This window comes from Clytia hemisphaerica, unplaced genomic scaffold (assembly GCF_902728285.1).
Source record: "Clytia hemisphaerica strain Z4C2 unplaced genomic scaffold, Clytia hemisphaerica genome assembly, whole genome shotgun sequence".
Taxonomy (NCBI): domain Eukaryota; kingdom Metazoa; phylum Cnidaria; class Hydrozoa; order Leptothecata; family Clytiidae; genus Clytia; species Clytia hemisphaerica.
The window spans coordinates 1,206,067-1,218,429 of record NW_027104353.1 but is presented as its reverse complement, the minus strand read 5'-3'; the positions used below and the strand labels follow the sequence as shown (position 1 = coordinate 1,218,429).

Here is a 12,363-nt window from a genome sequence, read left to right as displayed (position 1 = left end):
ATTTATCGGATTAAAAAAATGCCTATTTTTGGTCATAAAGAAAAATTTACGATATTTAACAAGGTGATCCTTCTTTTATCTGATAAAGAAGATAACAACGAATATCCAGTGAAAATTTGAGAACTCTAGCCCTTCCCAATCAGGAATTAGCTCGCTTCCGATTTTGAGGGATCTAAAGCAGGATGAAGCAGGATTTTGGGGGATCTAAAATCAAACTTTTCAAAAATTTCCCGATTTTTAGTAGTTTTTGTCATTCAATTCTCAAGACAGGCGCTTCGATTTGTTAGGCCTTGATCATACGCTAAAGTAAAATTGATTTCTCATATGTAAATGGATCTTTGTTTGAGGTCTGGCGAAATTCCTGGGAAATAACCTATCCAACGGTCCACAGATCTAGGTGGATGTCTTCTCTATTTTCTTGGGAAGCTGCTCTTAAAATTAGTTTTTAAAGGTTGTCTTGGCTCAAATTTTTTCATCTATGGCTCAAAATTAAGGTAGTTTTTCTAGTTTTTTAAAATGTTAATTTCATTGAAAAGCGCCGGCTAATTTTTCATGAATCCCTAGAAGATTTGCAGCACAATTTTTTGCTTTACTTGTCAAGTAAACGACATATCGCTTTTGCAGCATTAATCTTTGATACTTATTTTGGCGGGATGCTAGTGTGACTAACAGTTAGACCAACTTAAGGTATAATCCATTCTTTTACACTGATGATACATTTGATGCTATCAATTTGACGTTTTACTGCTCAAATAAGTTCCCGTTTTCGATTAAATTGAAATCGCCTTCAAACTTCATGAGAAAACTCTCATAATTGACATTTTATTGTTTACTAAGCTAATTTTATAATGAAGATTTCAAGTCACATTCTGTCATTCAATTTGAAGCATAAAAGGTATTTATTCCTGTAAGGGCTTTTGATGCGCAAGCTAAACCGGCGTTTGTGACAACGGGAACCGTCTAATCTATTCCGAAATTGATAGCAGACCAAGTAAGAGGGATCTCGTCATCATTAGAAATTTTCGAACCTGCATCAACGTTTTACGACGAAGCATACAATAAAGTGGACATAAAACGAAGTTTACCTACAATATATAAAAACAGTTACGTACGAAGCAACCAAGAAAACGTAAGATAACGTGGTTTAATCCGCCTTATACCATCACAATGTCAAAACTAATTTAGCAAAAGGGTTCCTAAGAATTGTTGATAAAAACTTTCCAAAGAAGCATAGAATTTCAAAAATCTTTAACCACAATACCTTAAAGTGAGTAACAGCTGTTTACTAAGCTTTGCAAGTATAATCTCTTCCCATAATAACAAAGAGCTATCTGCCAAAGAAACCTCAGGAAACAAAATGTCCAACTGCTGTAAAAACAAGTAAAACCACACTAAGTCCTGTCTTAGTGTAAACCATGTATATGGGTCATATTCTCAACTTCAGTTGAGCTAGAATCTGACAATGTATGTATGTGTGTATGTATGTCTGTCTGTCCGAAAACTTTTATTTATCGTGAACATTGGATATATAATTAACTCTTCTCTATTTTTTGAACGTAATTGAACTGAAAATGTCAGATTCTTCTTGGTATTGCAAAAGGATGTGGCCTCTTTTTTGATTTTTCTATAAATGCAAATGTGGGCATCAAGGCAATGCAGCTGCAAAAAAATCCTTCTATAAAACCACTAATAAGCCTCTTTTTCTACAGGAAATAAATGCTTACATAAAATGGATCATGGAGATAGTCAACATATACAATTCGTTCAATCACCAACGGAAAGAACACCCCTGTTAATTTCTGCACCAAGTGTTGATTCCATCAATAATCCGCTTCAAGAGAAATTACAAATTAAGAAACAAAAATTGGTTTATTCTTCAATCACCTTAGCAGATATTTTCCAGAAATCAGTTCATACTACCTTCATTACCTCATTTTTACTCTTCACATACACTGACTTGGATCTAGACTACAAAAACTCTTTAGCTTCTTATTATTTATTTGGATTAACATCTGGACTATTTGCAAGCTTTCTTAACATGAACATTGAGTATATACTGAGTAGACAGAATGCAATTGTTGGTGGATTTATTATTTACACGTTTGGACTTGGTGGTATGTCTGGCTTTACATCACATGTGGATTCATCAAGTCCTGCGTCGTACCAATATTTTGTTTTGATCCCGTTATTCTTTATATGCATAGGTGAAGGAATGTGCAAAAGTTGCATCAGTGATTTTACACAGTTACAATTTGATGAAAAATTTATGCCTGAGAAACTAAGTGCTTATTTGAAGCGATTATTTTGGATTGGACACATTGGTGCTTTTATCATGATATTATTTTTGCTTGGTATTGTTGAGTTTACTGCATTTGAGTTGGCTTATGGACTTGGTTGTATTTGTCTTCTAGCTGGACTTCTATGTTTTATGAGTGGCTGGAATAATTTTGAAGTTTATGGACGAAATGCATCTAGTGTTGTTTATCTGGTAAAAATGATTGTTGATGATGCAAAAGAAAAGAAAGACCTACATATGGAGCAAAGAAAAAGGTCAGTTAAAAAATAACATTATTTTGATTTTGATTTAAAGCATTGATTTAAGTTTTTGGTGCAGAGGTTTTGTGCTTATCGGTTCTTTAGTCTTTAGTACACTTTCGATTCAACCATTCTGTGTCTAGCTTTCTAATTCACAGAAAGTAGATCCTTTAAAAGCATTGCTCCAAAACATTTTGATCTGTAAACTTCTTAAATTGAGACATGTTCTTTTTTAGAGCCAGTTCTTTCCATGAATCATACGAGGGGCGTGATTTTGTTGGCCATTGGATGGATTATGCAAAACATTCATTTGGTGGCTCCTTCACTGATAATCTTGTAGATCAAACAAAAGCATTCTTCAAAATCTCATTATTGTTTCTTTCTTTCATTCCATACTGGGTTGCTAACGCTCAAGTAAGTTACCTTACAGTAAATCAATATTCCGGAGCGGGATGATTATATGGGTGCCGGATATGTACGAGCCATAAGAGACTCTCGAAAGTCTCTTAATAAAGAGGTACAAAAAGAAAGTTATCTGTAAGGGCTCCAAAATTACGAAAATCTAAGATCTACTCTCTCAAAGGGTCATAACTTCTTGAAATTTGGACTAAAATTTGCAAATTTTGGCTGAAATTTTGTGGATATAGTCTCTCTAATAGTCGATTTTCGAACTTTGGCTCGGACATGCTCGTCATCTCGCAAAACCTAGTATTCCTCCAGTCAATGGGCATCTCCTGAAATAATCAGTGCCCCCCTGTTGAGGATATGGAATATCTACAAGGGAGGAGATATCCAGGGGTAAGCATCTTTATAAGAGAGGATATCCAGGGGGCCTTTACTAATAAAGTATTATACTTCGAAAAATCAATATCCTCAACAGTGGGAGTAAAAAATTTTTCTGGAAAAGCCCAATATTAAATGAATTCGCTGGCTTCCTTCGAAGTGTTGACTTTTTATTCTTAGGTATCCTGATGACAGAAATTTTGCTTTTGACATTTTGCACAAAGACCAAACATTTTTGGTTCAGTTCAAATTTACTATTTTTAGAAAGAGAATACAGTCCAATTAATTGTTTTCTATTAGATTTGAAGCTTTTGAAATTGAGATTCACCAAAAAGATAAAAACAACTCATTCAAAAAAAGTCTTACTGGAAAGTTCTTAAGTTCTTTCTAGCAAAGGTAACTTTGAGCTCAGCTGAGACTTTGAATGGTGTCAGGAGCTAGCCAAACGCTCAAAGTTTCTATTCAGTCACCTGATATGAGTCACTTTCTTGAGTTCATAAATTTTTTCCTAAGATTCCCTCTGTTATGCCGTAAAGAAAAGGGACTCTCCCAGAAAATGTCTGTAAATGGGGGAGGGGGTGGAAGATATAGTGTCTGAAGGTAGTGAAAAGTCTACAAAATTTGCCTTGTCCGGGGTGTAAACCTACTCTGTTTGGGGATAATTTTGATTGTCCACCGGGTCAACTAATGCTTGTCATCCTTGCTTGCTTGTAAATTTCCAAAAATTGTTATATCCTCCGTACCCCTTGTATTCAAATTTTTTCTGGAAAAGCCCAAGCCTGTAACAGATACTACTGAAGAGAAAAAAAACAAAGTAAAATTTGAGCGCAAAACAATGATATACTATATTTTTCAGGTTTATGGTACCTTTATGTTCCAAGATTTTCATTTGCAACGAAAGATTGGTAACTTGCGTGTTCCTGTAACATGGATGGCTTTATTTCATGTAGCTTCAGTGTTGATTTTTGTTCAAGTGTTGGATAAGTTGATTGTACCGTTTTGTAGAAGGAAAGGCATCATCTTCACGTCACATTGGAAAATTTCTATAGGAATGGTGTTTGGAATAGTAGCAATGATTTGCGGTATATTGTTTTTATATTTTAAAAACTTCCACCATCAACAAGGTTTTTTTCCAGTTTGTTCAAAATCAGAAGTTCGAATTTTAAGAATAAAAAGACATACCTTTTCTTAGAATAAATCTTTTAAGAAACCTTGATTTCTCACATAAAAGGTACGTTGGAATACACAATGTAAAGCAGGAAGATTGTGTGTGCATTCGGATAAGTTGGGATATTTTGCAACATGCTTTGTCATTTTTGGTAGCGATAACTTTACTTTCATATAAATAAAACAAACGAAAGCGGGAGACATGGTCATTTATCTATTTCTTGAATCTTTTTTTTTTCCACAGCTGCTTTTGTTGAACTTGTGGCTCACACTTCTGACATAAACAATCAAGGAGAAGAACTCATTCATCAAATTGGAAATAAGAATCTGACTTTCACCGATGTTCATGTCTTGTGGACTGTACCGCAATTCTGTTTCCTTGGCATCAGCGAGGTTCTCATCGGATTGACAGGTAACAATAATTAATTCGAGCTAAATTATGTCCGAAACTTATATATTATATACTTATATATATAGAGCGACCGTAGTACAGTGGTAGAGCATCCGGCTACGGTTCGCAAGGTTGTGGGTTCAACCCCCAGCCGGGTCACACCAAAGATTCCCAAAATGGTACTTGATGCCTCTCTGCTTGATGCTCAGCAACTAAGAGAAGGATCAAGGGTAAGTGGAGAAATCCAGGGAGAAAGAGTGGCGCCCTCCCCTCACCTTCGGGTAGATAGCTATCGAAAGAGGAGCCTTCGGGTCGCCTCCGACTGCGGTCGCAGACTTACTTACTTACTTATATATAGAGGAGACAAAAAAAAGACAAGAAGAATCACTATTATGAAATGATAATTATTGCTCGATTTTTTTTTCTTCAATTTCTGACCAATTTGAAATTTATCTTCATGATGATATCCTATCGCTGATTATCTTTTCAACGAGCACAAAACAAAAATTCTATCACTTATTTATCAAAGTTATAACCTTTTTTTTTGTCTCCGTTGCAGATTCTATCGAGACAGACTTTAGCTGTTGCTATTGTGATTTTTAAGAATTCAAAATTTGATCTTAATGCAGTTGCTAGATTTTCCATGACTTGAATATGTACGATAACTCGATCTCTAGATAGAGCATTGTTTCTAAGGATTGGTTACGGGGCGCAATTTAAGAAAAAAGTTATAGAACTGTTATAAAAGTTCAAAACTAGAAATTTGAATTGTTTGAATTGAAACTATAAATAGCCGCCAACTACTTATGGAGTTGACCAATCGTTTTTTTCATCCCACCCCCCCCCAACTTTTTGCAAGCTTGGTACCACATCTTTAGATGATAAAAATTCTTGTTCGAGAATTTTTGAAAAAATTTTGCAGTGCGTGTCTACTCTTATCTCCCAAATAGACGTCCCCCCGCTAATTGTCAAAAGAAAAAAATTCATCCCCCCGCTCTTATTAAGACCCCCCCCGCTAATTAAATTCGAATAATTCAATACTTTATTTCAGTGTAGATAGACCTTAAACTTGTTAGAATTTTCCTTTTTGCTAGTACCCTATTGGTTCTTATTTTACGTGTTCATTTGCTAAAGTTTCTTTTTTTGTTGTTGAAATTGATATCAGTTAAAAAAAATTCTGTCTTCAAATTACCCACCTCTTATTCCACCCCCCCCCCCCCGCTTATTGGAATTTTGAAAATTTTCCTACCCCCTGCTTATTCGGACCCCCCGTTTATTCGGGAGACAAAAAATAGAGGAGTAGTAGAGGAAAAAGTATAAAATGGACTATGTCGATTTTCTTCATTTTAAATGATTATTGAAAATAAAAAATGGAAGTGATGATGTTATCAAAATTTTTAAAATAACTTATTTACACAATGGTCTAAGTATGACAACTAAACAAACAATAACAATTTTAATTATATTTGAAATCGAACTCCACTAGTAAATATTTAAACGTCTTCATATTGCAATCTTTTGTTGGGTTTCTTCATCTATGGTTTGCCTTTAATTCAGCGCCTCTTCCTCCTTTTCATCTTTCATTTCTTCTTCAATTTCCCTCTTTTCCGCTTCCGCGATCATCTTCCTTTCCATTTCCTTTTCGTTGTCGTACACTTTCCCATCCGCTATTTCCGCTTTCATTTCTTTACGTAACTCGATCTCATCGACGGATTTCTGTCTTGTTGTCATTTTGCCGTTATCATGGGTGAAAAGGATGGCTGGTTTGTTGATGTGATTCATAAAAACAAATTTCAGGAGCAGAAAGGTGACCATCACACACGTAACACACACAGTGAGAATGTAATACGATATATCTCCGGGTGCAAACGAACCGAAGATTCCGATAAGTGAAAAGAAAGGGATGACAGCGATTTTGAATCGAACGTATCTGAACTGTATTAGATTCATCTCATTTTTGTGGTTGTTATCAGTGCAAGTTGCCCAACGATGAAGTAATTTGTCTCGTCGATAATATCCCCAGATGACCATCAAAAGTTGTGTCAGACCGGCTGCGAGAAAGATTCCACCAACCCATCGAACTGTAAGCTGGCGTTCGGCTTCCGTAGTTTTCCCAGCACCATGCTTAACCACCATATTGTTAGTAATAGGTAGAAAGCACAGAAAGGCCAAGAAGATTTTTTGCAAATACAATGCTCCTATATCAATGGTGTGGAACAGGTGTAAAACAGTATGGTTGACATACCACAACGATGTTACGCCCATATATGCTCCGAAGAAAACTCTGAACTCGCTTAACATGTGCGATAAAACAGCCACCAAGCCTTGTTCATGAACAGCGTGTTTTGTAGGGAATTCCTCAACTGTGATGTCAAGAATCAAAACACAAGCAATAATGGCGATCGCTGCATCAGACATTGCTTCAACCCTTTCACGACTAATTTGACCTTTAGTGTAGAAAGAAAAGAAACGACATCTCTGTGTTTTATTTTCACCAGCATTTTTACGGCGAAGGTAGAACCCGAGCTTACGAAACAAAGGCCCAACAACAAGCATGAAGAGAAGAACCCATGAGATTCGGTAATTCAAAAAGGTGAACGCTCCAGCTATTCCAATGATGATGATTTCAACGATTGGCTTTATACACAAGATGAGCATGAAATTTCTAACTTCCTTATTACTCCAGTCCTTCATAGCCATATTCAACAAGCGTGGACAATAGAATCCATAAAGGATCATGATAAGCTCGAAGATATTAATGATAATCAAAACAATGGTTGTTATAGCAATAGTGATATCTTCTTTAGGGTAAGCACCGTTCAACGCGATCGAGAAAGGCAACACAACAATAGCTGCCATTTGGAAGAGTCCAAGCAGAACCATGAAGTCATCGAATCGTTTTATGACGTTTGTACGGATGATGTTTGTTTCCCATATGTTGCAGATGATGAGGAAACCAAGGAAAAACATGATGAATTCGGAACGCATTGCATATAAGTAGCCTGCTAAATCATCAACAACTATAGGATCGTGTGGTAACGCATGTTTCTTCTTCAAATCATCGTATTCACCCGTTTTCACCATATTCTTTAGATTACGTAATGGTAACACTAAGAATGTTCCACAGGTAGCCATCATTGCATCATGGTAACCAAGGAAACGGTTAACAGTTGTGATGTCACCACGGTGTAGATTTTCAGGGAGTTTAGTGTCGGTGATTTCATCGTAATGCTCCTGAAGATGCTTGAAATCAGCATGTTTGGATGTTCCTTGTCTGTGGTGGTGCTCTTCATCAGCATGGTCGAAAGAAGGATTCACTTCACCCATGGTCATTAGTGGTCTCTCCTATCAAAAAGAAAACGAACATTTCTTCTCTCATACACGATTTTTATTATTAAGAACAAACTATATAAGAACATGAGGCTTCGATGGCCAAAATGTTGAGAACAAGTTAAAGAACATTTTAAGACTTAAGACTCTAAAATGGCCAATTTCTTAAGAAAATGGACAAAAAATGCTCACAAAATGGTAAAAATAAGAACATGTTGAGAATATTTTTAGGCTTAAAACTCAAAAATCCAAGGCTTCAAAATTTTTTAATGTTGTATAAAAAAACGTGTACTCGTACTTTTCATTTATAATTTCTTTGAAAGAGCCTGGACCGAGCACTAAATCAATCAGACTTGTGAAGTATGTTCTGTTCTATTACAATAAAGCTTTATCTTAAATCCCGGGGGGGGCAGCCAAGCAAAATGACTGACGGGTATGTGCGGGCACTAAGGGTGTATTTTTCAAGGCATCCGAAATGCACTGTAAGGGTGGGTTTTTTGCCGCCTGCGCTGTAAGGGTAGAAATTTCAGAAAATTTTTGAAAAATCTAGATATTTTGACCAAAAATGCTAGAATTTTGACCATTTTTCGCACGAAAAGGATAGAAAATTTTGGGGAAAATGCACTCTAAGGGTATGATTTTCACCGATTTTTGCTGCACTGTAAGGGTGCAATTTTAAAAGCCAATTTTTGGCCCGCACATACCGTCAGTCCGCAAACCCAGTGCCCCCCCCGGGTCTTAAATGAAACCTTTCTTACCTTCAGAATTTTCTCTCTTCTCAAGTTCTTTTTTCAACCTCTCTTTTTCATTGATTCGGTAATATCTTGCCTAGTATTTGGTCTTTGCAGATCTTATTCTCTATAAAATACATGCATTCACTGTTTTATTTTATATCCAAACATCGAATTTTGTTATTTGCTTAAGCTCTTCAAGAAAAGGGATTTATACAAGTGATTAACAAAGTAATAAATACTCTTGGTCTTAAAGTAAATAGGTCTTGCCTCTATTTAGTCTAGTTTACCATTGAAGCTTGCAAGAATAATCGAGACCAAATTACTCAATAAAGTTTTGACGTGTAATTTTGGTATCAAATTTGTTGTTTGCACAGTCAATGCACTGTTTACAATTAAGGTGTCAGTTGTAGTGTTATCTGATTCCAATGACTGAAATAATATCATCAAAACAAACAGAAAAACCTTCTAGAAGATTTACTTAAATATCCTGAAATATCTTCTCTAAATTTTAAGACAGAATTTCAATATTGAGAAAGTCTGTATTTAATAAGTTTCAAACATTATGAAGAAGATGAAAGTTTTTAATAAAAACATTTAACTAGTAATAAAGTATGGAAAGTTTCATCTTCCGAAATATGAAGTAATGGTTAAGTCGTTACCAATCTTCTTCATTCTGTCTAAACTTTTGTTTATTTAAATAACAGTATTGACCGAATTGTAAATTTTAGAGCACGAAAACTAAACCCATTCACCGTAATATTAGTAGGAGCTAAAAGAAATTATTAGTCAAATGCTAATTTCACAGGATGCATTTCATTTTTAAAGAAAGTTAGAAAAATCTTCTTGGTAAACAACTAAGAACATCAATTGAGCTTTTCCAGAAAAAAACCGTGCACCCCTTGTTGAGGACCTACCCCCTTGGAATTCCAGGCAATTTTAGGATCATACCCCTCTGGAATTCCGAATTTTTACAAATTTTCAATCATTACCCCCTTGGAATTCCGCTTATTTTTGACGGATTTTCGTCTACCCTTATAGAATTCCACTGCATTTCAAACCTTACCCCCTTGGAACGGAAAGGGACCTCCTCAACAGGGGGTGCACGATTTTTTTCTGGAAAAGCCCATTCAATCATTTTTGACGAACATACACAAGTGAAACAATCTCTTTCACATAGGTACACAGATACAAAACACAAGAAAAAGGAATAAATAGAAACAAGACAATAAACAGAGATACCAACAGAGTCAGTTGCGGTCTTGAGAAAACGCTCTCAAGCGAACCTTCAAATCACACAAACACGCAATATTTTTTCCAAATTCACGCATTCACGCAAGTGAAAAAGTCCATCCACGCATTCACATAAACCGCTGGGGGGGGGGGCTGTGATATCTGCGAGTCAGCTGTCATCTCACGACTTTTTTACTTCTCTACTTTGTTTGATTTTTTAAAAATCCCTCACAAAAACTTGAAATTTCTCACAAGAAGTATCATTTATACCTGAAGGATAACCCGTAACTTAGGCGTGGCATTTATAAAAAAAGATATATGCCTCCTTCTCTTTTTTAGGATTGAGTATATCCAATCGTCTATGCAAAGGGCTCTTACTCAAAGCAACGAGTAGTTTATACTACTTTACAATCGCTTGTGGTCATTTTATTTCGTTCATCATTATGCAAGCTGGTTGGTTTCCACAGATTGGTGTAGACGACTCACATAAAATGGTGGTCTTCTTCCTGGTCATGGCTGGTTGTTGTGGTTTGAGTTTATTCTTCTTCTTAATGGTCATATGGAAATTGGAATTTGACAAAAAACCTGGTATCCCGAAAGCAAGAATCAATGATTTACGGTCCACAAGTTTATTATGAGCTGCCAAAGGAATTTAGGTTTTAGATTTTTAATGAAATTGGACCACTGACCTTTATAAACCCTGGGCCAAGCTATATCAGCCATCTTTGATCGGAGTTTTTTTGAAAGTGTTACCCGTAAAGAAGTCATTGAAGTGATAGAATTTTGCCTACGATCAAAATATTTTGCTTGGACTGAATTGAGAAACTGCCTCCAATGCTCAGTGAATTGGACTTGTAATAACTGTTACTGAGTTCTATTTTTCGATCCACTTGGTTCGGAAGTTACCCTACTCCCTTCCATTGAAAAGAGGACTTTAAAGGCTAGGCTAACTGTATTCTGTATTAAAACTCAATGAACTTGTGTGGTATCGGTTGGGATAATCACAAGCAAATTTCAGCCCGCGAGGTGCATTTTTCACAAATTTCAACTTTTCTAACGTTTTCGTTTCTAGTTGGTATTTCTATAGTCGCACTTAGATTATTTACAAAATTTTGTCGTCTTTTTATTTATAACTTTTCGAATTTATAATGTACATTATTTAATTTGATTTTATGTAAAAAAGCTAACCATTTATAGAGAATTTTGAATTTTAAAACATATATACCGAAAAATTTACCCACATTTATCTTTGTGAATTTGAACCATATAACAAAACATTTATAGTATTTAAAAACCTGTTGAAAGAATTTATGAGCATATTATTTTCAGATCAAATAAACGTACTTATAACTTTAACTCGTTTTATTGGGTTAGACTTAACTTAAATGGCTAGTTTTTTTATAATTTTCTTCTATCAGAAAGAGAGCTCGGGATGTGTACTGAGTTAGCCCATAATGATCCCTTTGATGGTCCTCAAGAAAACTTTTGGACAAAGACTTGAAAAAATAGGGATTATTTATATAAAGGTGACTCTAACTTATCTGTTCTTTTTCATTATCAAATTATGTTCCAAAAAAAAATAAGTTAATACCTTATTGAGAAGATAATTTTCAGCGTATTTTTATATAATTTTTTTAAAATTTGAAAAATCAAGATGGTAAAAGTCAATATTTTTTTCTGAATGTTGAGATATTATACTTTGCTAGAATTTTCAATATCGGTAATTTCAAAAACGTCTTCGGATTTTTCATACCTTTATGGATCAAAAGTTACAGGCTTCCAAAAAAGGTCCAAATGGGCGGACCTATTACAAAGGGCCATAACTTTTGATCCAAAAGAGATCAGGAATATATTTAAGATCAGCGAGGTTTAAAGTTTCAAAATTCTCTAAATTGAAATTATCTTTCCAACTAGGTACTAATTTCCAATTATATTTTTTTCCCCTCAAGAGTAATGTTAAAAAGTAATGACTGCCAAGTTTTTTGGATTAGACTTTATATTAAAGGGACATAACAGTACTTGCGAAACTTGTAAACAAACTGTATGCAGTGGATACAAAATCAAAACAAATGTCACATGTCAAAATAAAAAATCAAACCAAATATGGCTAATTTTGATTGCTGAATTGTTTTACAAGTTCGTTTTGGACACGTGATTTTAATTGTTCTCTTTAATGACACGTTGTTCGAGTAA

At 35.1% G+C, this 12,363-nt stretch overlaps 2 protein-coding genes across 2 annotated transcripts; one reads left to right on the top strand and one right to left on the bottom strand.

Moving 5' to 3' along the window:
* The first annotated feature begins 1,711 nt into the window (after nucleotides 1-1,711).
* Nucleotides 1,712-11,511, top strand: LOC136818045 (solute carrier family 15 member 4-like). Its single transcript, XM_067074406.1, has 5 exons — nucleotides 1,712-2,550; nucleotides 2,772-2,949; nucleotides 4,175-4,400; nucleotides 4,730-4,897; nucleotides 10,510-11,511. Exons 1-5 carry the CDS (start codon nucleotides 1,730-1,732, stop codon nucleotides 10,806-10,808), a joined length of 1,692 nt encoding a protein of 563 aa, XP_066930507.1. The 5' UTR covers nucleotides 1,712-1,729; the 3' UTR covers nucleotides 10,809-11,511.
* On the bottom strand, nucleotides 6,200-9,158 carry LOC136818066 (endosomal/lysosomal proton channel TMEM175-like). The gene is made up of 2 exons (XM_067074428.1): nucleotides 8,965-9,158; nucleotides 6,200-8,221 (listed from the first exon to the last, which is right to left on the bottom strand). Exon 2 carries the CDS (start codon nucleotides 8,207-8,209, stop codon nucleotides 6,425-6,427), a length of 1,785 nt encoding a protein of 594 aa, XP_066930529.1. The 5' UTR covers nucleotides 8,210-8,221; nucleotides 8,965-9,158; the 3' UTR covers nucleotides 6,200-6,424.
* Nucleotides 11,512-12,363: the final 852 nt, after the last annotated feature.

Excerpts from the sequence above, each read along its gene's own strand:
- LOC136818045 (XM_067074406.1), top strand. The coding sequence starts at position 1,730 with ATGGATCATGGAGATAGTCAACATATACAATTCGTTCAATCACCAACG. Across the intron at positions 2,551-2,771 it reads CATATGGAGCAAAGAAAAAG|AGCCAGTTCTTTCCATGAAT; the intron begins GTCAGTTAAAAA and ends GTTCTTTTTTAG. Across the intron at positions 2,950-4,174 it reads ACTGGGTTGCTAACGCTCAA|GTTTATGGTACCTTTATGTT; the intron begins GTAAGTTACCTT and ends TATATTTTTCAG.
- LOC136818066 (XM_067074428.1), bottom strand. The coding sequence starts at position 8,209 with ATGACCATGGGTGAAGTGAATCCTTCTTTCGACCATGCTGATGAAGAG.